The sequence below is a fragment of the Elephantulus edwardii genome, unplaced genomic scaffold (genome assembly GCF_000299155.1).
Source record: "Elephantulus edwardii isolate Elephantulus edwardi_28Jun2011 unplaced genomic scaffold, EleEdw1.0 scaffold00038, whole genome shotgun sequence".
Lineage (NCBI taxonomy): Eukaryota > Metazoa > Chordata > Mammalia > Macroscelidea > Macroscelididae > Elephantulus > Elephantulus edwardii.
The window spans coordinates 17106202-17132004 of NW_006399788.1; the positions used below are offsets into that span (position 1 = coordinate 17106202).

General features: G+C 39.2%; 1 protein-coding gene across 2 annotated transcripts in view; it reads right to left on the minus strand.

Annotated features, from left to right (window-relative positions):
* The window catches only part of INTS9 (integrator complex subunit 9), a 135388-nt gene that overhangs the window by 44242 nt on the left and 65343 nt on the right, over positions 1-25803 (minus strand). For both annotated transcript variants that reach the window (XM_006884874.1, XM_006884873.1), the window contains 3 exons: positions 15857-15968; positions 13580-13760; positions 4321-4381 (listed from right to left, as the gene is read on the minus strand). In XM_006884874.1, the coding sequence (XP_006884936.1) occupies positions 4321-4381; positions 13580-13760; positions 15857-15968 (354 nt within the window). The remainder of the gene's footprint in view (positions 1-4320; positions 4382-13579; positions 13761-15856; positions 15969-25803) is intronic.

The window sequence follows — 25803 nt, forward strand, 5'->3', positions numbered from 1 at the left end:
CTCCGACTGTAAAAGTTGGTAGAAATCATCTATTTCTTCTTCTTTGGCTCTGGTTGTTGGTGCATATATCTGAATGATAGTGGTATTTACTGGACTTCCTCGTGCACAATGCACAAGAGGAGAGCATTATCCATTCCCAATGAAGTCACCCCAAGGGTGAGGATGTGACCAGAATGGAACTATCACCCTTGAAGATTTCACCTTTAATTTAGAAAGACTTGCTTTTATTATCAGTTATCACAATATTACCTGGGAGATCTTAATCAGGCTTCACATGCTTGGATGAGATATGGAGTGTAAAGATGGAGTAAACATCGATTCCTACTTTCCCCCCCAAGTCATATAAAAGAAAATGGACATTCTTTTTATAATCCATGTGGCCAAAATCATTACATGTTCCAGTTAAGTGGCTGAGGGAGGCACAGAACCGAGTCTATTGTACCCACAGACGTCAAGGAGATGAATGGGTTTCTAAAAATAGCAGGTCTTTGTACACTTACATAATTTTTTAGCCATTATCTACAGTTTCTGTAGTTCTACTGATCAATGTGTAGAAACTAAGGTAAATCCATCATTTTTACCCATTGGATTTACCTTTCTAACTGACTTACTACTTCAGCTCATAGAGAATTATCAGGGCATGCTCTAATGGCCAGATCTCTTATGAAATGAAGGGTAAGTTTTTTGCCATGGAATCCCTCTGCCCCATTTTTGGTCAGTACTAAATCCATAACCTTATTTTCTCATGGGTACTTTCAATAATACCAAGTGACAACCCCATTTCATGATGATAATGTGCATTTCAGGAATCCTGATCATGTAACTATGGTCTTTTCACGTTCCAAACTACAAACGGAACAACGGGTACATCACAGGTGGTAAGAATGTGATAATAATTTGGAAACCAAGTTCTGGTGGTGGTTGGTATTTGCCATTAGGTCAGACAATATTCAGGATGACCTCATCTGTGCAGAACAGAACTGCTTCATAAGGTTTTCAATGCTGTAACCACCCAGAAACAGACTGCCAGGCTGTAGCTAAGGGAAAACTCTTAATAAAGGCTAAGAGCTATTAGTGAAGAGGAAAATAAACTTCTAATGGGGGGAAAAAAGGTAAACTCAAACAAAACAATGCCCTCAACTACATAAGCAAACAAAGGCAAAATGTATTAGATATGTTTAGGACACTTAATTTTCTCACATTATTCTATTTTTGGTTTCAGTTTTTCAGTGGTGATGGTAGTCAAACTTAAAATAGTGGCAAATGTGTTGTAGTGTAAGCTAGATATTAAACTCCTAGAGAGTTAATTGCAAAACAAACTAAAACCCTACATATGTATACATCCAGGTACAGATGTGTTTGAGAAGAAAATAATCAATCTGTTTCTCTGAGGAAACAATTTTACTGTCAAAGAAATGTGAAAAGCTAAGTTCATAGGCATGTGGTAGGCTATATTCCGTTCTAATCGAGGAACCCTGACAAACAGAAAACTGGCACTGTTGGAACACAGTCTTATAACTAACTTACTACAGGCCCACTTACATTCCCACCTGCTCAATATTCCTTATAGCAAGCAAGCGAGCAAACCAACCAAAAGGGCTTTTTGCTTCTTCAGTCCCTAATCTAGTCATATCATGTATCTATTTGTCATAATGTTATTTTCTAAGCAGTGTTCAATCTGCCTTTGCCTCCTGTGTCTTTGACATTTTTGAAGAATCCAGGCCAGCATTAATCTAGAGCAAGGGAAATGAAATTTTCACATACCAGTTTTAATACTAGTTTAATTAATTAGTATTCTATGCTAGTTCATAGGGTCTCTATGAGTTGGCTATGACTCTACGGCACTTAACAACAACAGTAGCATAGAGAGAGAGAGCAGTTGGCCTAGCGAACAGAAAGTCATGCTCCCAAGCCAAAGGTGGGTTACTCTATTCCGCCCTCAGGCCTGCCTTTAATTGTTTTTGGTGAAACATTCTTCTAGGTCGTGTTACCCTGGTTTGTCCACTTGCTGTACAGAGGTAACTCATGGTTGCTGTGAAGCCGAGCACTGTGACAGTGATGAGTCAAATGCGAGAATGGTTACCCACGGTGGACAGTGTTTGGTAAAACTCCCTGATTAAAACAAGCTTGGAATCAGGAGTGGCATCCACTTCTGTAATAGCTTGTCTCTGGAAAACCTATGAACCTGGAGAAAGGATGAAAGTTATACAGGAGTCCAGAACTTTCGTTTATAAGGTCGCTATGAGTCGCCTACGACTCAATAGCACTTAACAACAATAACATGCTAGTGCCAGAATAAATTATTACTGAGATGACTGTGGAACAGGCAATCCCTCATTCCTTCTGATGTCAGTTATCTGGTGTTCTCCAGGAAGAAGGAGTTCTCTATTGTCTTCCATTTATACCACTAAGGACTTAGGTCCCTGTTACAGCCAATGGATTGTAACTTTTCATGCTAAACTATGTCAGATGTGTCCTTTTAGCTAGAGAAGGCTGGTTCCTTTTAGTAGGGGATGCTATTTAGAAACCAAGATGAGAGTGTTAGGTGTGCTCAAGCTAATGGAGTGACAGTGCTCCTAAACACTCTCAGGTGTAGAGCTAGCCCTTCAACAGAAAGGGAGTAGTGAAAATAAACATGTACCCATATGAACACCAAGAAACAGTGCTTAGTGACTTCTCAGAACTTTCTCTCATCACTGAAGTGACCATTTAGTCACTATGGGTTCATCGCCACCTTCAAAGTAACCAATATACTGGCTTTTAATATCGTGGATTAGTTTTGTGTTTTTATTGTTTTATTAGTTTTGTGTTTTATTTATGTTTATTACATATATGAAATCACAACATAAGTAGTCTTTTATATAGAACTTCTTTTAATTGTCATTAAGCTTGTAATAAGGTATGTGGTTTGAATCGACCAGTTTCTTTGAGGGAAAAAGATGGGCTATTTCCTATGTGAGCCAATGCCTTTGATAACCTGCTGGAGGGTCAGCTATGGGTCAGCTCCAACTTGATGGCACACAACCACCACCAGCCTGTAATATTTAACTACAGTTTTATATGTAATGATCCTCATATAGAATTATATCACTAATTTTTCCCATTTTACAGCTCACTGGCATTTAGGTATATTTCAGCACTAACAAAGAGTGCTACAAACTTTTCTGGATGTGTTTCAGTGGCATATATATGTTTTTATTAGGCATATACTTTAGGAACAGAATTGACCAGCTTTGGGAGACACTGTTAAAACCAATTTCCAAGATAGCTGTGCCACTTTAAATATTCTTTATTTTAAGTAACACAAATTGAGACTTAACTCTATTTAACAGCAAAATAATGGTTAAGTACAATAAAATATGTTCATGGCATGTTGTTGTGTTTCATTGAATTGGACCTAAACCTTAGTTGACCTTCCAGGGGGGTTTTCAGAGGCAGTTAATTGCATGGGAGGAGACTGCCCACCTTTCTCCCAGGGAGCAGCTGGTGGATTTGAACTGTGTACCTTTGCATTGGCAGCACAACTCCTTACCGCTAAGCCACCACTGCTCCCTTCATATAGTATACTATGGAATATTAGGCAGTAATAATAATATACACAGAGGAAAATGTACATGACACATCACATGGTAGAAATGAACAAAAAAAGAAGCAAAACAAGGGAGTTCTGATGGCCTAGTGGCAAGAAGCTGAACTGTAATCCCAGAGGTGTGGGTTCCAATCCACCAGATGCTCTGCTGGAGAAGGAGGGGCAATCTCCTCCTGTACCAGTCAGATCCAATTTAATGGCACACACACACAAAATAATAAAATTTTTTAAAAAATTTAAAAAAAGAAGCAAAACAGTAAACTTCTGTATGTAAGTTTTAAGTATTTATCAGTTAATGTGAAGGAGAATTTTCTTACTCTTAAAAAACGAGATATTGTTACTTTTATTACTAAAAATTTACATAATGTTACTGACATTACTGAAAAGAACTGTTTGACAATGAATTTGTTAACAAAAAATTTTAGTGACAGAAATGGAAATACAATTCCTGATCTAGTTAACAGAAAAATGCTAGAAGTATATAAACATTTGGTATTATAATGTATTAATAGAAAAATGAAAGAACATTTATGAATATGACAAAGGACTGCCTTCAGCATTTATTATGATATTTACTTCACTGCTGCTTTGTATGGGAAACAAAGGGACATATTATCAGTTTACTCAGAATTTTAAAAAAACAACAAGCTACGGGACTGCTTCTCTACCCAACCTACATCAGGTTATTTACATTTATTTTCTACCCAGACTCAATAATCTTATAGTCTTACCTCTGCATGAGGAAAAGGTGGTTCTGGGAGATAGACTTTTGTCTGTTTGTTGTGACAAAGCCTTAAAAGAGAACAAACAGAGCAGCACGTTACTTACTGTATACTGTGGTATTTGTTGCCATCTAGTGGTATAATCACTGCAGACAAAAAGTCCCAAACTACCCTCCAGCTGGTTTTCAGAGACTGCAAATCACATGGAAAAGACTGGCCATCTTTCTTCTCCGAGCTACAGGTGGGTCAGAACCGCCAGCGAAGCATCACCCTCAAGTTAGCAGAGCAACTTTCTACACACGATGCTACCAGAGTTTCCTCTAAACATTAAAATATTTAACATTTCCCCACAGAGCAATGTCATTGTCAGTAAAAGTCAATTTCCTACAGAGTATTCAGGGTATAAATTATCTTATGAGGCATTTAAGAAAAATCCTTAAAATCACTCATTAAAATAAACAAGTCCAAACCAGATGGCATGGAGTTGACTGTACTCAAGGCAATTGCATAAGGGTCTGCTAGAACTGTGTTCCACAGGGTTTTGACGGATGGGCTCTTTCAGAAGCAGAAGTCCTCTTGGTGGATGTGAACCACCTACCTTTCAGTTAATAGCCAGGTGCTTAAAATAAACTTGCTATTTTGGAAAGTTTTTAGAAGTACAGAAAAGTTGCAAAGACATCCCGTAAGTTCTCTCCTCAGTTTCCTCTAATAGTAGCATCTTCAATAATTGGTTCACAAAAGTGCTACATTGTCAAAACTAGAAACATTCTCTCTCTCACTGTTATCAGTTACTTCTGACCTACAGCTGATCTTTCAAGGTTAGGTTTCCAAGGCTGTAAATCACACAGTAGGAGGTTTTATCTTTATTCTGCAAACAGGCTGATGAATTCACATCACCAGGAAGAGAAGCACAGTCCTTAGTTAGATGTGTAACTCTTATAACACCAGGGCTCCCTCTAATAAAGTACATCAATACATTATGATTAACTAAACTGAAAACTTTATTTGGATGTCAACGGTTTTCCACAAATGTACTTTTTCTGTTGTAGGATTCAAATAAGGATACAATATTGAATTTAAGTCTTTGCACCTTTTGATAAGCTCAAAAAATTTATTTTTATATATTGATAGCTTTAGTATTTTTTGCTATTTATTCTATTGATAAACCCTTCTTTGAAAACCTCTGCAGAGGAGAGATGGCTAACAATTCTCTTTCAGTGTCATTATGCCTTTCTCCCCTTATTTGTACCCCTCTACCCCTAACATTTTATTTGGAATTTCACTTAGTGAAAAAAAGTATTAATTTTATTTTCCCAAACAGTCAAATAATGAACTGTCTGCGAGGCTAGTTTAAAAGTTGGCTTTTAGTCATTACGTTAGTCCTCTCTGGACTCCATCTACCTCACCTTAAAACACACAGTCTTGCAAATTATCAACAGCTGTGGGATTAGGATAAAAAAGAGAGAAAGAGATTGAGAGTGTGTGAGCACACTTCCCACATTGCAGCAACACTTGAAAAAGACACTGGTGAGAGCAAGACCCTGATGATGGTGGAGAGACTGTGACATTGCTGTGGGGAAACTATGGTAAGGTGTAACCAGAGGAGCCCTGAGATTAAGGCCACAGTTAAAGGTTTTGTTGTTACTGCTTTTGATGATGGAAAGAAAAGCTGCTTGCTGAACTCAAACTAGAGCTTAGACTAATTGAAGAAGTGTGCCTTAGGATTGCTGACTAAATACTGGACTTGCACTGGTTCATATTCTTTGCCTCCCTCACTGTCCAACTTCCTTTCCTAATAAGCCCCACTCTCAGTACTACAGTCTGTGAATCAACAATGAATACACCGACCTCTTGCTTCTACTGTGGCTCTAAAGGTGCTACGTGACTGGGCTACAGGCTCTTATATGCTTTCTGCTCTGTGGTGGTGAGAGGCTGTGCTATTCTCACTCCCTCTGGCGCTTTCAGAGAGAAACTCTTGGCCCTGTGCCCCCATGTCCCATCTGCTGTTCTCAAAGCAGTGTCCTTTTAGAATGTCCAGATCTATCCATTCAATTGTAAATATACTGCTAATGTCTTTTAATGACTATTGCCTTAATTCTAATTAAAGGTATAAATTTTCCCTTCAATAACTAAAGTTTTTTTAGCTGTTCTTGCTCTTTTATTCCAGCATGAGAACTGCAGAATCAATATCAATTTTCACCATAAATTCTGATTGCATAAAATCTTTTAAGTTACAAATTGACTTCTCTTCATAACCCTGCTTGCTGAAACTGAGGAGGACCTGAATCACTTGCTTCAGAAGGTCAAGCACTGTAGTCTTAAATATGGCTTGAAGCTCAGCATCAAGAAAACGAAAATTCTCACCACTGAGCCAATTGGCAACATCATCATAGATGGTGAAGAGATTAACAGTTTCAGTTTGCTTGGCTCCACAATCAATACTCTTGGTACCAGTAGCCAGGAAATTAAAAGACAAATTGCACGGGAAAGTCTGCTGTCAGAGACCTCTCCAAAGTACTGAAGAGCAATGATGTCAGTCTGGAGACCAAGGTGCACCTGATCCAGGCCATAGTCTTTACAATTAAATGCTATGCATCAGAGAGCTGAACAATGACTAGGGATGATAGAAGGAGGGAGTTGCCTTTGAGCTGTGGTGCTGGGGAAGAATATTGAATATACCATGGACTGCCAGGAGAATAAACAGGTTTGACCTGGAGAGGGTAAGACCAGGCTGCTCCTTGGAGGCAAGGATTCTAAAACTTCATCTGACATACTTTTGACATGTTGCAAGGAGGGACCTTGCTTGGAGAGGGACATCAAGCTTGGGAGGGCGGACGGGCAGCACGAGAGGAAGACTCTTGATGAGATGGATTGATTCAGTGACTGGGGTTATCAGGGTAGGTGTTCCAGAGACAGTAAAATGGGCATAGGTTAGAAAAGTGTTTAGGGCTGTTGAATATAGGGTTGCTATGAGTCACAGGTGACTTGATGGCATGTATTAAAACAACAGTAACTGATATTCTCATATTAAGACAGAAGGTGTCTCCATCTTTCAGACTTGCAAAGAGAAAATCCTTCTTTTTGACACTTTACTATAGAAATCATAACAGTACTTCCTGTGTCTCATCTTTATTTCTATTTAGTTCAATTAGTAAAAATGTGTTAAGTATATCTTATCTACGTGTTAAGCACCATGAGAGATCTCTAGTACAAAGAAAAAGGCACACATGTAAACTTTTTAGTACTTCAAAGTAATTTGCTGGAGACATAGCTTCTCTCACATGTAGGTGCATACACACACCTCTATGATGTAAGAAGAACACAGAATGCAACATGATTTGCATCCACCAGCTGCTCCATGGGTGGGAGACGGATGGACAATCTCTTCCCATGTCATTTACTATCTCTGATAACCCACTGGAGGGTCAGTTCCAAATCAATGGTACACAAAAATACAATTCTATTTGGGGCTTTAGAAAAGGCTTTCTGACAAAAGATGGTTTGAACAAAGTAGAGAGAAACCTTACTTGAAAGTGTAGTGGAGGGGTTGCTTAGAGGTGGTACATAGTATGAACTGAGGGATAACAGAAAGACATACAGGGGGAGACTTGAAATAGTTTGTTCAGAAAACCCTTTATTTCCTTACGGTTAGAGTATTAAGGTCAAGCTGGAGAATGGCGGAAGAGGCTAAAGTTAGTCTATCATTAAGGAGATTTTATCACTGTAGGACTTTAATGAGAAATTGATGTGATCACATTTGTACTTTAGATAGATCTTTCAAATGTAGTGTGAGAATGAAGCATAAAGTTGAGACCTTTTCCAGAGACTAAGGCAGAGATGATGATGAGAATCCAGCCCATTCTTACTAGTAGAAATGCAAAGAAAGAAGGAACCAATTTGAGTAACAATTAGGAAATAAAATTGGCACAATTTGTTGGTTACTTGATTGAAGAAAACAGAGCGACAACTCAAGTGTCTGGAATGGTTGCTCGCTTACTGCCGTCCAGTCAGAATTAATTTAGAATGGACCCTTTTGTGGGTTTCTTAGCCTGTAAATCAATGGGAGGGGATTGTCTTTCCTTCTCCAGAGGAGCCACTGGTGCTGTTGGATTTAATGGCTAGTGGAACAACTCACTATGGACTAGACTGCTGGAATTAGCCTTAACAGACTGTTGTGCTGCTGAGTTGGAACTGACCCAGAGCTCACCCTCCACTGAATTTTCAGAGACAGTTAATCCTACAGAAAGAGACTGCCCATCCTTCTCCTGTGGAGCTGGTGGATCTAAACCACATGCCTTTGGGATTGTAGCAATCCTAAATAAAAAGAATTAAAGGGAAAATAAATTCAGGCAGCAAGAATGGTAATGAAGTACGATTTTTGTCCTTGAAGCATTTGTTGTGCCTGTGGTTATGGAGGTGAAAAAGGAACCAACTTTAAAGGAAAAGCCAGAGTCTGAGTTACTGAATGGAGTGTCCTAATCACTAAGATAGCTGAAGTCACAAGAAAGAATGGGGAATAGAATTAGTAGAACAGAGGCTAATGGATGAAATCGTTACTTAATACCAATATTTAAGAGGTAGTAAGAGAGAATAAATAAAAGAAATACAGTAATATAAGCTGGGTTTAGAAGAGGTCATGGCACTAGAAACAATGCCAATGTCAGACGGACCTTGGAAGAAATCAGAGAGCGTCAGAGGAATGTCTATCTGTGTTTCATTGACTATGCAAAGGCATTTGACTGTGTGGATCACAACACATTTTGGCTAACCTTGAGGAGAATGGAAATCCCAGAACACTTGATTGTACTTATGCAAAACCTGTACTTGGAAGAGGAAGCAGTCCTCAGAACAGAGCAGGAAAGGTGTGTGTCAGAGATGCATCCTGTCTCTATACCTTTACAATCTACATGCAGAACAAATCATCTGGGAGGCATGGTGTTATGAGGAGGAATGTGGCATCAGGATTGGAAGAAGACTCATCTACATTCTGTGTTATGCAGACACAACCTTGCTTGCTGAAACTGAAGAGTCTGCTGCAGAAGGTCAAGGACTGTAGTCTTCAATATGGATTGAAGCTCAACATCAAGAAGACAAAGATTCTCACCACTGGGCCAAATGGCAGCACCATGATAGATGGAGAAGAGATTGAAATTGGTAACAATTACAGTGTGCTCGGCTCCACAATCAGCACTCTTAACACCAGCAGCCAGGAAGTCAAAAGACAAATTACATTGAGAAAATCTGCTGTCAGGGAACTCTCCATAGTGCTGAAAAGCAATGATGTCAGTCTAGAGACTAAGGTGTACCTAATCCAGGAAATGGTCTTCATAATTACTTGCTATGCATCAGAGAGCTGGACAATGACTAAGGATGACAGAAGAATTATTGCCTTTGAATTGTCGTGCTGGAGAAGAGTCTTCAACATAGCATGGATCGCCAAGAAAACAAATAGGTCTGTCTTGGAGAGGCGAAGCCAAATTTTTTCTTGGAGGTTAGGATTCTGAAACTCTGTCTCACATATTTTGGGCATGTGGCCAGAAGAGACTGATCCTTAGAGAAGGACATCATGCTTGGAAGGGTGGAGGGACAGTATAGGAGAGGATGATCCTGGGTGAGATGGAACGATACAGTAATTGGGGTAATGGGGTTTGTTGTGTCAGAATTAGTGAGGCAGTCTCAGGACAGGGCAGGGTTCAGCGGCTGTACATAGAGTTGCTATGGATTGCAGGTGACTTGACGGCATCTACCAACAACAACAACAAAAACAACAAGAAAAAAACCATATGATTGTCTGGTCCAAAGTGGCCAATTCCAGTCCATCTCAGCTTACTAATGCTTAAATGTCTTCTTTATGTGTTACACTTCATTTTGACAACTTCCAGTTTTCCTATACTTTATACACTCCACATTCCAATCATTAGTGATATCTGTAGCTGTGTCTTCTCATTTTTGAGTGTCTTCCCATCTGGACTCTACCTCTAACTCTAGAACTACTCATGCTCCTCTAGTCATAGGGTTTTGAAGTCCTATTACTTCACAAGTGGATGGCCAATCTTGCTTCCTAGTCTATTTTAACCTGGAAGCTCTGTTGAAGCCTGTCCATCATGGGTAACCCTGCTTGACCATATTCAACTTACCATACTCAACTCAATGGCATCTAACAACAACAGCAACAATGAGAGAGAGAATATTGATGAACACGGAGGGAAGAGGATTTGTAAAAGGGCTACAGGAAATGTCTGGGCTATAAACAACAGACTATGTCTTTTTTTAAGTTGAGCTTACAGGTAATATGAAAAAGTGCATATGATTCTTACTCATCCTTATTTTAGTGCAAGACAAGACTTGGAGACTCTTTGATGACTTAAAAGTTGCATGCGCAACATGTAAAGGTGCTTGTGATGAAAAATTAGTTCCAGGTTGGGGCTGGCTCTGTCCTTTTAAAGTGAGGGCTTATTTATAAGACATCAGAGGGGAGTATAAGATGACCACAAATCAGACATTGGTAACCCAGCGACTTAACTGCAGAAAAAAATAAGAAAACCCTGGTGTATCTACTTTTCCCTCAGGATAATGTCCACAGAGTACTGAAGAGCAACCGTGTCAGTCTGGACACTAAGATGTGCCTGATCTAGGCCATGGTCTTTGAAATTACTTGCTAAGCATCAGAAAGCTGGACAACGACCAGAGGCAATGCCTTTGAATTGTGGTGCTGGAGAAGAGTGTTGAATACACCATGGACTGCTAGAAAAACAAACAGGTTCGTCCTAGAGAGAGTGAAACCAGGCTGCTCCTTGGAGGTAAGGATTCTGAAGCTCCATCTCACATACTTTGGGCATGTTGCAAGGACATCATGCTTCGGAGAATGGAAGGACAGTGCAGGAGAAGACGACCCTGGATGAGACAAAGTGACCTAGTGACGAGGGTAATAGGGATGAGTGTATCAGAGATGATGAGGTTGGCACAAGATAGAGCAGGGTTCAGAGCTATTGTACACAGGGTCCCTATGAGTCACAAATGACAAAATGGCACTTAACAACAGCAGCAACAATTTCCATAAACACCTTTTACAGAAAGAAAAAGATTTTCCTTATAGAAGCTGTCCTGATTTTAGCACTGAAAAGGTCCTAGTCCCTGGGAACATGAGTCCTAGGGTAAGCCAGGGCAGCTGGTTTTCTTACTTCCTCTCATTACATCTAGTTCTCAACCTTGACTGCACACTGGATTCATCTGGAAAGCTTTAAAGGATTCTGATGTCTAGGGTCTGATCAAGGAGACTGTAGCGAGGTAATGGGATATTGAAAAGCTCACTAGGTAATTTCATAGTACAGCACAGGTTAGGATTCATTGTCCTAGAAAGAGTTTTGCCTATTCTGAACTCAAGTGTACTGTTAACTGGGTTATGGGAACAGAAGATGTTGATAGTCATTTCTGTTCCCTATTCTTCATGGCCAGTTAGCTTTCACTTCACATCGTCCTTTCTCATTTATCCAGGTTTCCTGGAGCGAGAAGCTTCTAATAGTTGGTTTTATCCACATCAATCCTTACAACATGATAAGTGCATCAGCTGAGACACAAGCAGCTCTGTGATTCCTTTGGCTCATCTGTTTGATATTTACAACCAAAGAAAACCCTGTAAACATCTAACAGGCAAGCTCTCTTCCCTGAATTCATTGTGCTGTTCTCTTAAACAGTCCTGTTTTAAAAGCACTTCTACTCTCTAAATAAGAATCTGATTACTAAAATGGAAAAATGCTAGTTCTAGACTTAAATTAACTTAGTGAGCGATTGCTGGGCCCCATGCCAGGACCACCTCAGCCCACTCTCAGAGTTGTTGGTGCTGCTTCTCCTGCTTCACCAGGAGTCAGTGTCTCTTCAGCCTAAGGACTAGCCACTCTCCTGCGTTTGCTCCCAGCCACTCAGGCCTTGCCTCATGGCCTCTGTGGCTGCTGCCCTCAGGAATTAGGAAGGCTTTGCCCTTCAGATGGTACAGCTGTGGCTCCTGCAGAAGCACCAGTGCCTTGTTACACAAGGGTCAGTCCATATTTGTCTGTTTAGGTTTGTTTTAAAATAAAGCAGGGTAGCAAAACACCAGGCTATGTTAAGATAGAGTGATAAAGAAACATTTTTTTGCTAACTTGATAGTTAATGAAATATTATTTTTTTTAGGACGTTCTGGTGGCCTGGTGGCAAGAAGGTGCGCTGCAATTCCAAAGGCACACGTTTCGAGGCCACCAGCTACTCCGCAGAAGAAGGATGAGCAATCTCCTCCAATGTAACTGCCTCTGAAAACCCACACGAGGGTCAGCTATGGATTGGTTCCAACTCTATGGTAATCAACAACAACAAGAAGAAGTCTATCTGGGTTCTACCATAGAACAAAAAAGAACTAAACATACTCTATCTTATACGTGTCAGAGCCTTCAAAGGCTTGGAGATATTTTTCTGGCATTGTTGGGTATACTACTCAAGTAGAGTTAATCAACTCAACCCTGAGCTTTTTTTTACAGGGAAATTAGATTTTTAAGAACCCTCAAAAAACATTTCCATCAAGTCATATCTACTCACAGCTACCCCTTATTGGGTTTCTGAGGCTATAAATCATATGGGAAGAGAATGTCCATCTTTCTCCTCAGAGTCACTGTGGGATTTGAACATCTTGAAACATGGCCTTCAGGTGAGCAGTGCAACTCCCTATGGACTGCAGTACAAGAGCTCCTAGGGAGATTTAAACATGTGTCAAATGACCCTAACAAAGGTCCCCTGACCATATGGCTCTGTACTTGCCCACCTGAGAACTCAGTCGATTACACTGTTGCAGCTGAACTTGATGTTGTTAAATATCATGCTTTTGAAATAAAAAAATAAACAACCAACAAAAACACCACAAACCTCCTACTGGTTCTTTACTAGATTTGGTGTAAATTTTAAATTGTTTTATTTTTTTTAACTGTTCAGCATGTAGTTTCATTTTGTGAAACGCAGAGGGCAGTATGCGGGAAGATAAACCCATTAACATTCTGTTACTGACTTAGAAAGTATTGTAAAATTTAGTCTTTGCCCTTTATTCCTTACTCCTTCACAACTGTTCTTATAAACCCCGGCATGTTATAGATAGGGTTTGTTTCATTCAGATTTATAAATCACTCATAAAGAAAAATAATAAAATGAAAGTTTCAAAGTAATGTGAGGAAAAATAATAGGGCATTATATTTTTGCTGCTTGAGTGTATGAACTCTGAATCAAATAAAAAAGAATAGTGACATACCATTCTGCAAAAATCTGGGAAAACTCGAGAGAACTATTAGCCACAGGGGAGATGAAGTAGAAGGGGACATTGGAGAGGCCAGCAGAGTCAATGTATTGATGCAAACATTCCAAGAGGTCATAGATCACTCCAGAAGGGTAGCAGGGAACCAAGACATTACCTCCATTCCGGACTGTAAGTGCTGCAGAAATTGAAGTCAGACAGGAAAAAAGAAAGTATCAAAATAAATTTTATAATGACTGCTAGAATGTAACTTTAAAACCCCCTTCAATCTATTATTTCTTTCATTTTCCTACTTCTGCTTATAATTTACTTCTTATGTATATAATACTCTGCTTCTTAGAACCTGACAATCATCTTCTTTTCAATGTTTACGCTGTTGTGACTGCTTATTTTTTACCTTTGTATTCAATGCGTGAGTCCTTGGGAACAGGACATACAATTAAAGAGTTTGCAACTATTCCTCAGAATAGACCCTCCAAGCTCCTTCTCAAAAATATGCTGGACTTGTGGATGGGGAGTAGACAGAAGGGGGAAAAAATATGCTGGCTTGTCTCTGGCCACTGCTGAACAATGTATAGGGAAACAGGCCAACCTTTTCTAACGAACTCTGAGTAGTATTTTATGATGTTTTGTCTCTAAGGAAATCCTCCAAACTTTACATACTTAAAATACTTCAAAAAATAAAGAATAGCAATTCATGTATACCAAGTAAGTACACTGAGAGTTATAATGTCTAAATAATTTTTTAAAACTCAAGTTCTTTTTGTCTTTTGTCTGGTTTATAAAAACAAATTCATAAAAGCATCTTGTGGGTTCAGGACGTAATGTATTTGATGCTGCCTGGTTTTCTGGATGATATAACTTGAGTACTGGCTGACTTGCTACCACGACAGCGTGGTACCATGAAAAGGAACTCCAGTGGCCAGGGGTTTAAGGCTCTAGTCCCTGCACCTCAGAGAAACTGCTACACTTTTGGGGAGTTTCAGTTTTCTCATGCATTAAATCAGAGGAATGAACCAGACGAGTCATTGCCAAGCTTTAGTGTGCAGAAAAATTGCCAGGGAATCTGCTGAAAATACCATTTTTTCCACCTCTTCTCCCAACAGTCTGACCTAAGACCTATGGTAGACTGTCCAAAATTGAACTTTTGGATACTTTGCCATGATTCTGAGGCAGATGTTTTAAGACTCCATTTTGAAAACTAGTAATTTGATGTAAGATTCCTTCTATATTTTAAGTTTTTTGAGTCTATAATTCTAGTTTTTAAACCCATGAACTAACCAATGATTCTACTTACAACACTTTCTCTAATTGCTGTTGAGTTGGAACTAACATAGGTGGTCTTTCTGAGGCTCTGGATGACACAGAAGGAGAATGGTCACTTTTCTCCCCTGGAGCCACTCACGGGTAGACTTGAACCCCTAGGGAAATGCTGTGTTTGGGTGAGCCTACTTAAAACTACTAATTTTTCCATGGCAAGAACAAAACTATGTTTGCTCAGTATCAGCAAAGAACCAGAAACAGGCTGTGATTATCAAGCCTAAGTAAAATTTCATATAAATCTAAAATAATCTTCTCCTTAGAGTATACATAACACATGTCAGTTAAAGTTGACTTAGTGACATCATATCACTTAAAGTTGTTATGAATGTGCTTATTATCTCCATTAACACTTTTCTAAATGAAAGGCAAGGCTTTCAGATTTTATTTGCAATTATATAGACAGAAAATAACTTTCTCCCAGGTAGCAAATTTCCACAAGTCCCTCAATTTAATTTTCCCAAACAGATATAATAGGAACCAAACACTGGTGGGGAAAATGCACCTGTTCAGTTATTACTGTTATGAATATAAAGTATAATGATCTTTTTCTGTGCTATTATTTGCAAAGCAAATATGAGTCTTCCCTTTTTTGACAACGACCACCTACTGAGAACCCTTATACCTCATAAAAAAAGCAAAAAGATGGAATAAAAGTTTTCTATATGAATCAAGTGGGAAAACGCTGTGTATTGGTGGTATAAAGTGGTAAAGATTCTAATTTGTGACTGTAAAAACCATTCTTACTGCATATTCAGATTTAAGTGGCTTAAGATCTGCTTTTATTGACTGCAGGCCTTGAAGGCCAGATGGAAAGAGTGGCTGTAAATGGAGGCTAGAAGAATTTCTTCAGAGCAGCTGAGGCTGTGAATGGAAAGGGAAGGGTAAAATAATACTACAGGGGCATGATCTAAAATGTACCATTCAATTTGAGATCAGAGGTGTTGTACATACCTAGGTTGCTGCAGAACTCCCCGACCATGCCATCCGGGTTTGCAGTTGGAATCTGAGTGAGCCCCGTCAGAATGAGAACATCACTGTTTTTGAGAGAAGCTTGGTCCATAGGCTGAAAAGAAAAAAAAAACCTAAACAGAACCAAGCTTTGTAATTTTAAAAAAGAACAAGTCATTTACAAACAATAAACATTTAAAAGAGTTTGCTTTTAATTAAAAGAGACTGCTACAGACTGCTCTCTCTTTCTGTGTCTAGCCCATCAAGTCTTCCTACTTCTTCCAGTGAAAAGTGGACTACTGAATAGTACTGGTTGTCATCCAACTTGGCTGAGAACTGACTGGCAGTGTGTGTTGTTGTTATTATAAAGTGTTAAGTTGGAACTCTTTTTTTTAAAAAAAATTTATTATTAATTTCAATGAAAATTTAGAGACATTGGATTTCCATTTATTCACTGTTGCACAGAGACGTTGGATTTCCATTTATTCACTGTTGCACTTTTCTCCCTTCCCAACCCTCTCCTCTAGTATACTACCCTCTTGGAAAAGTAAAAAAAAATTCTTTCACTGTTTTACAAACCCTCCCCTGGGTCCACTCCAGTATGCAGCCTTCACTCTGGATTCCTGTCATGACAAAAATACCTAATCACATACCCCTTTTAAACAATTTTCTCCCTCATCTGTTTCAATGCAGTATACATTATTGAACCCGTCTTTCTCAGTGTCTCTCCAACCCCGAGGTCAGTCCTGTTTAACAACAGTGGCACCATGCAGTATTTGTCCTTTTGTGACTTCACACGGCATAATGTCCTCCAGGGTCACCCATTTTTAATAATACTGCATGAGTTCCTTGTTTTTCAATGCAGTGTAGTATTGCACTGTATGAATATACCACAGCTTCTCTATTCGTTTGTTGATGGGCACACTTAGGTTGTTTCTAACTCCTTGCTATTGTGAACAAAGCCATGATAAACATGGGTGTGTATATATCTGCTTGGATGGCAGTTATGGTCTCTTTGGGGTATATTCCCAGTAGTGGAATTGCTGGGTCAAATGGTATCTCTATTTCAACTTTTTGAGAAAGCACCATACCTTCCACAGTGGTTGCACCAGGAACTGACTCTTAATTGACCCACCAGTGGTTTTTCGGAGGCAATAAATCAATTTTTCTCCATCTTTCTCCAGCAGATAACCTTGTCTTAGAATAGTGGGCCTTTGGGTTGGCAACACACCTCCTTAACACTAAGGCACCAGAGCTCTCTGGAAAGGACAGGAAGACTGGATGGGGTACCTAGGTCAAAACCCTAAGAACTGCATGTTTAAGATCTCTGTGCTATACTGTACATAGATTTTACTACTTTAGTTTTTTACTAGTTTTATATAATCAATAAATGTACATTATATTTTATATAATTATGTTTTATATAATTATATTTTATATAATTACCATATGATCTAATTATCACCCTGTCTTTTCAAGTCACTGCTGAATCTTTCCCATGCCTTTACCTCCAGCTCTCCTACTTCAGTGATTTTTTTGCCCCTTTCCCCCTTCTTTTGTCCTGCCCCCTCCTTCACTCCTTCAAGCCCTTTTGAACATTCATTCATATCTTGCTCAGTTATCCTCCTATTTTAACAACAGTGGTCTTATATAGTATTTGTCCTTATGTGGCTGAGATATTTCACTCAGTATAAGCCTCTCTAGACTCTTTCATGTTACAAAGTATTTTACAAATTTGTTGTTCCTTAGTGTTGCATTGCATTCCAATGTGTTGATGTACCACGATTTCTCAATCCATTCATTTGATGGGCATTTGGGTTATTTCCATTTTCTTGCTATTGTGAATAATACTGTCATGAACATAGGTTTATGTACCTCCATTCGTGTCTCAGTTCTGATTTCCTTGGGATATACTCCTAGTAATGGAATAGCTGGATCATATGGGATTCCTATGTTCAGCTTTTTGAGGAAACACCTAACTGCCTTCAATAGCGGTTGTACCATTTTATAATCCCACCGGCACTGCATTAGAGTTCCAATGTCTCTACATCCTTATCTTAATTTTTTTAAAAATATTTCTGGAACAGTTAATTCTTTTCACAATGCTATCTCACATGATATCAATGGTTCTTAAGCTTTTGCCTGTGTAAGAATCACAGACAAGGTTTGGTAAAACAAATACTGCTGGTTCCTACCCCCGTTTCTGGTTCAGTGTATCTGAAATAGAGCTTGAGAACTTGCTATTACTCAGGGAGCTCTGGTGGCCTGGTGGTAAGAAGCTGTGCTGCAAGTCCAAAAGTGTGTGGTTTGAATCCACCAGTAGCTCTGTGGGAGAAGGATGGGCAATCTATTCTTGAGCAGTTAAATGTCTATGAAAACCTGTTGCTATGGGTCGGTTCCAATAGCACACAATAACCACAGTGCTACAAAGAGGTGCTCATACTGCTGCTCTGAGATGACACCTTGAGAACCACTCCATTTATACAATCTGATTCTACAGAACATAAAATAAGTGTATCTTACAAGATATTCGAATTGAGACCCATGAGTTTAAGTGATGTAAAATGTTAAATCATCGTAGCAGTGTAGCCAAGACACTAGAGGAATCAGAAAATGTCTGCTGTCAGGGACCTCTCTAGACTACTGAAAGAAGAGCAATAATGTCAGTCTGGAGACTAAGGTGTACCTGATCCAGGCTATGGTATTTGCTATTACTTGTTATGCATCCTTGCAATAACCAAGGATAATAGAGGGAAAAAAAATCAATGCCTTCAATTTGTAGTTCTGAAGAAGAGTGATGAACATATCAGGGACTGACAGGAGAACAAACAGGTCTCTCCTGGAGAGGGTCAGGAGGGGACTAGTCCTTGGAGAGAGACATCATGCTTGGAAGGCTGGAGGGAGAGTGCAAGAGAGGAAGACCCAGGATGAGATGGATTGACTGGAGAAATGGGATTAACTCTGTAAGAAACAATGAGATTCGCTCAGGACAGGGCAGGTTTCAGAGCTAACAAACAGAGGGTCACAATGAGTCATTAGCGACTGGATGGCACCTAACAACCACCATCACCACCATGTGATTTAGCCAAGCCGCAGAGTCAGAGCATCCTTAAAAGAGGCTCTTTATCCATCTATCTCCCTGAGATGACTTCAGTTCTCCTGGATGATAAAGTCCAATCATATTTTATTATGTGCTCCTTAGAATGTTTTAATTTTTATCTAGCATAACATGAGTTTAATATTTTTAGAACAGGTTAAAAAATACTAACAACCTTTTCTGAAATAAATCAAGGTTGAACTTGGAAACAAAATGAAGGCTCATGAATTAAAATGTTGGATAGGTTTTCACTGGATAATATATTTTGGTCATTTCCTTTTAAAAATACTTTTAGAGCATTAGAAGAAAAAAGTAGAAATGCAATTTATTAAGAGAGAAGACTTACCTTTATTTTCCCTGTACCACTCAGATTCCCTGACATCATGGGTTGAACAGTGAACCCCTAAATGTGTCAACTTGGCTAGGTCTTGATTCTCAGAATCATATAATAATATTTGGTTATCTGCTGTAATTATTCTGTTGTAAACCCTAACCTCTATGATCTTACATCAACAACCTGTGTTATGTAGATGACACAACCTTGCTTGCCAAAACTAAGGAGGATTGAAGGCATTTCCTGCAGGTCAAGGACTGCTGCCTTCAATATGGACTGAAGCTCAACATCAAGAAAACAAAGATTCTCACCACTAGACCAACTGGCAGCATCATGATAGATAATGAAGAGATTGAGATTGTTAACAACTTCAGCTTGCTTGGCTCCACAATTAACACTTTTGATACCAGTAACTAGGAAATCAAAAGATGAATTGTATTGGGAAAGTCTGCTGTCAGGGACCTCTCCAGAGTACTTAAAAACAATTATGTTAGTTTGGAGACTAAGGAACAACTGATTCAGGACATGGTCTTCGTAATTACTTGCTATGCATCAGAGAGTTGGACAATAACTAGGGATGACAGAAAGAGAATTGATGCATTTGAGCTGTGGTGTTGCATAAGCGTGTTGAATATACCATGAATATAAAACAGGTTTGTCCTAGAAAGGGTGAAGCCAGGATGCTCCTTGGAAGCAAGAATTCTGAGGCTTAGTTTGACATACTTTGGGCATGCTGCAAGGAGGGATAGGTCCTTAGAGAGGGACATCATGCTTGGAAGGATAGAGAAAGAGAGGGAGACCACTGATGAAATGGATTGATACAATGGCCAGGGTAATGAGGGTAGGTGTGTCAGAGACAGTGAAGTTGGCACAGGATAGAGCAGGTTTCACAGGGCTGTTGTACACAGGGCCGCTATGAGTAACAAGCTACTCGACAGCACATAATAGCAACAACTAAAAGAACAAATATGTCTTTTCTGGAGAGAGTCAAACCAGGCTGCTCCTTGGAGGCAAGGATTTTGAAGTTCTGTCTCACATACTTTAGGTATGTTGTAAGGAGGGATCAGCCCTTGGAGAGGGACTTCATGCTTGGAAGAGTAGAGGGAAAGCAGAAGATAGGAAGACTGTGGATGACATGGACTGACTCAGTGACTAGGGTAATAGGGGTAGGGAAGGTGTATCAGAGATGATAAACTGGCTCAGGACAGGGCAGGATTCAGAGCTATTATGCATAGGGTTGTTAAGAGTTGAAGTCATGCGACGACACACAAGAACAACAAGAACAACTGCAACAGTGATGTTACTGAGTCTGGAGTAGAGACAATTATGCTAATGAGGCAGGATACAACATAAGACAGATTTATGATATAATTTGGCTATCATAAATTAATCTCTTTTGAGATAAAGAAGAGATTTAACAAGTAAGCAGAGATAGGAGGGACCTACTGCTACCATGAAAGACAAGCTGGGAGTGAAACACATTCGTTGTGCTCGGGTCCCAGCACTGAGAACCCCCTACATCTAGGGGAAGATTGAGGACAAGATAAGAGATCTCCAAGGAACACTGGACTCCAGATGCTGCAAGGAGACAGGGATCTTCTTTTAGAGCTGACAGAGACAGAAAGCCTTCCCCCCTACAGTTGAGACCCTGATTTTGAACTTCCAGCCACCTAAAATATGAAAGAATAATTCTGTTGTTAAAGTCACCTACTTGTGGTAATTCTGTTAACAGCAGCACTAGATGAATAAAACATCTAAAAAAGATAAAATCCCAAATAGTAGCACAGTAAAGTACACCCATTTGAGATGCTACTGCTGAATATGTGTATGTACATTCTGATGTATTTTCCTTCAGTATTTTATATGGACAAAAGGTCTCCATTATGGCCTGCTATAAGGTCTTCTATACCCTGAAAGTAATTTTTTACTGCAGATACCAAAAAAGCTATGAAGCAATAATTATACTTAGTTTCTAATTTTTATTTGCACAGAAACACATCAGTATGCATTTAGAGATTTTTCTGTGCTTGGGCAAAACTGATTTATCTAAGTGTATTTCTAAAAAAACAATACACATGCATTCACTGATTCCAGGAGGGGAATTAGAAGTGGTTCACAGAGCAGATGTGTAATGAGTCTTAAGGCTGTCAGAGTGTACATGCACCAATCTAAAGTAAGATGGAATGGTGACAAAAGAGACCACGATTCACTGGGTGGCATCTCTCTCTTTAAAAAGGCAACAATTTTTCATGGATTTTCTTAGGATAGGCTAATAATTAATGACCCACAGGGCTGACAGCGTGGGGTAGGTGAGAGAAGGAAGGTTTCAGAGGGCCCTGGAACTCACTAAAATGGTTTAGACAATTTTCTGTGTACATATCAACATTTTCTCACAGATTCAATCAGACTGCCATATAACTCCCAAAAAGTTAAACACCACTCACTGATCTATGTGAATATATACAATGGGGGAAAATTCTGACCCTGAAAACATTCTGGCCAAACCTCAGTCATCAGCACTGTCTTCCTCTGAGAATTAAAAGCCCATAAACAAACAAATAAAAAAGGCTGTACAACAATATGGGTAACAGTGAGTTGAGACAGAAGAAATACAATGATTAGGTAGGTCTTCCAGCTGTTTGTAATTTCAATCCTGTGACTCTGTGATAGTTCTCACTGATTCCCAGTGCAACAGAGTTTTAAATAATTTTTAGTCATACTCTCCAAAGCAAGACAGCACCTCAAAAGTCTCCATTCCACCATCAAAGGACAAATGTATACATAACTGGTGCCAATGACCACTCACTAGGTGCTTCAAGTGGGAATATTCTGCTTCAACACAAACAAATGGAAAATAAACCTTGTAAAAGAATTAACTAAAAATACTTCGCAAAGTTGACAATAACAATCTAGCTTGTGGAATAATATTCCGAAAGAGCCTAAGCCCCAAGTGATGTTAGCCACTGTGTTGATCCTCTGATGGTTAACTTTCAATGAACACTTTGCAAATGACATAAGAATTAGAAAATTACAGGATAAAACCCTTACTTCCCAGAAGCTTACAATATAGCTAAGGAAAGAGAGAGGTGTATAATAAAAAGAAATCAAGAGAAATTTTTTAAAGCTATTGACGAATTGCATTGGGAAAATCTGCTCCCAGCAACCTCTCCAGAGTACTGAAAGACAATGAAGTCAGACTGGAGAATAAGGTGCACCTAATCCAGGCCATGGTCTTCACAATTACTTGTTATGCTTCAGAGAGTTGGACAATGACTAAGGATGACAGAAGAATTGATGCGTTCGAATTATGGTGCTGGAGAAGATTCTTGAACATATTATGAACTGTCAAGAAAACAAATAGGTCTGTCTTGGGGAAGGTGAAACCAAGTTTCTCAGTGAAGGCTAGGATTTTGAAGTTCTATCTCATATACTTTGGGCACACAGTCAGGAGAGACTCATCCTTGGAGAAGAGCATCATGCTTGGAAGGGCAGAGGGACAGCGTAGGAGAGGAAGACCCTGGATGAGAATTTTTGATATTGTGACTATGGCAAAGGGAGTTGATTGGTATGTAGGAATTAGTGATACTGGCTCAGGACAGGGCAGGGTTCAGAGCTGCTATACATAGGGTTGCAGGTGACTCAACGGGACAGCACATCACATCATATCACAATACAACACAACATAACATAGACAATATAATGCAAATTATAAGAATTTACACTGAAAACATAAATGCCTTATGCTAAGTGAACTAAGTCCCACAAGGTCAAAAACTGTATAAAATCATTATTGTAGAATGAGTATGGGGATCCAAAACTGGTAGGAGGGAGGAAATAGAAGGTTGAGGATGAGGGGATGTAGGTTGTTAATCATAGGGTTGCACAATTCGATGGGTGGATGGGGTGAAGGAAATGGGAAGGATCTTTTGTGAAAACAATGTATTCAAACTTTGTAAATACATCAGAGTAATATAAAAAACGTTTCCTGTCAAACATTCTTCTAGGTGGTACAGCACTGGTCTGTGCATTGCTGTACAGAGGTAACTCGTGGTTGCTGTGATGCTGAACACTGTTGACACTAATGTGCCAAACGTGGTAATGGGTACCCATGGTGGACAGTGTTGGCTGGAGCTTCCCGACTAAAACAAGCCTGGAAGCAGGAGCGGCATCCACTTCCGAAATGGCTTGCCTCTGGAAACTCTATGTATGAACAGTGCTCAGGCTGTTCGTTCATAGGGTCGCTATGAGTCGTCTATGACTCGACGGCATTAAACAACAACAACAACAACAATATAAAAAAAAAATTAAAAAACCAAACCAAAACAACATAGATGCCAAGAAGAATGCTAAGTAATATGTCTGGTTAGGTGAAGAGAATATATGTGGATTTTGACACTTTAAGTTTTGATTTTGGTCTTTTTTCTTTTCATTCTTTCTCTGGCTCAGGAATTTAAGACTCAATTTAGGACAGCCCAAGCATCATTTGGTACATCTTCATGTCCTACCCCAATATCCACTAACATGTCTCTCCTAAATGTAACCTCTGGCATCTAAAGCTTTCTATCCTAGCACTGATGACACCAAATTATAACTGCCTATTTATATATGTATTTATATTGTCTAGCAAAATGCCTAACATTTTGACAGAAAATACAAAATAATCATTTGCTGACTATATTAATGCATTAAGAGAAAACCGTCTGGCTGAAAAGAGAACACTGGGAAGTTGGACCCTGGAAGTCAGAAAGGTGAGAATGAGTATATGGGAATAAGAGGAGAGCAAGGGGTGGGGAGGGAGGCAGGGAAAGACCATTTGTAGGTGCCAAATGAATTTACTTGGCTAGAATAGAGTCTACTTTGGGTCTGAGAAAAGAGATTGGTAAAAAGAGGAAGGTATAATTGGAAAAAATCTAAAGGGTCCATGGGATACAGACTGAAACAGGGGATGACGGCATTTTGTAACAAAAATTTCAGTGGAGAAGCAAAGGAGGGGGATTAGGTTAGATGGAGAAAAATGGAACTTTAAAGCCTCTGAGGAAATTTAGCATTAAAAAAAGATCATAATTTCCAAGCAGTTGAGGAGAAGGAATAAGTAGATGTATGTGACAGTTCTTTAGTGTGCTGTCACATTGATTCTGGCTCATAGGGACCCTCTGTAGCAGAGGAGAATTGCCCCACAGGCTTTTTAAAGTCAGGATTTTCATGGGAGCAGATTGCCAAGTCTTTTCTTCTTTGAAGCTGATGATAGATAGGTTTGAATCACTGGCCTAACAGCACTGTTACCATTGAATGCTTAACCACTGCATCACCCAAAGATATTTGGAATGAAATGGGAGTATACGCAATGGAAAAAGCAAGATTTTAAGATGACTCATGAATGTGAAGACAGCTTTGTAGTCAAAGGGAAATATTGAAAATGGCAATGATGTAAAAAAAGAAGGACTGCAACAAGCAGCTCAGCACTGGCAGATTACAAATGTTCTGGAAAAAACAATGGAAGGTGAAAAGTATTCTACAATGGTAGATGATAGAAGTATCAAGTTGTTAGAGTGAGGAAAGAGTGGCAGGTCAAGGACTAAGGTTTAGGGGACACCACAAATGAGAAGAGAATGAAATAAGAGAAGCATATAACACAGGAGTTTCCTTATATGTAAAAATTATGAAGTTGGTAAAGAGAACTTTACTTGTTCAATTTTAAGATATGATAAAACCCTAAGCTGTTGTTATTGTTAGATGCTGCTGAGTACAACTCACAGTGATTCTACAAAGAGCAGATCTGAATCCTGTCCTATTCTGTGCCATCTTCATCATCTCTGATATTCTTCAGCCCGTGCAGTGGTCACTGTGTCAGTTAACCTTGTTGAGGGTCTTCGTTTCTTTAGTTGACCCTCTACCTTTCCAAGCATGATGTCCATCTCCAGTGAACAGCCTCTCCTAGCAACATGCTCAAAGTATGTGAGATGAAGTTTTGTCATCTTTGTCGCCAAGGAATATTTTGGCTGCACCTTTTCCAAGATGTAACTGTTTGTTCTTTTGGGAGGCCATGGGCTATGTAGGTTACTCTTCCCACACTACAGATCAAACCAAAATCAAGAAGGAAATCAAAATACATTGCTAGAGAAAATGAGACTAAAAAAATATTTAACAAAAGATTGAACACCACTGTCAGAAGCAGATGCAGGATGCCCTGGAAAAGCTTAAAATTAAGAGTGAGTCACTCAAAGTTACATATGGCCAGAAGCTGACATATATTGAAAGAGATAAGCTGATTTCACTCTCAGAACATGAAAACAAATCCATGAAGGATAAAGCAGAAAGAAGATAGAGAGGTGTACAGCAGGAATTACAACATGACTGGAAAGTAGTATCAAGAAAAAGCAAAATACTACAATGAAATGTGCGAGGAGCTAGAGTCAGAAAATCAAAAGGGCCGAACTCGTTCAGCATTTCTTAAGCTCAAGGAACTGAAGAACAAATTCAAACCTCGAGTTGCTACAATCAAGGATGCTTTAGGCAGAA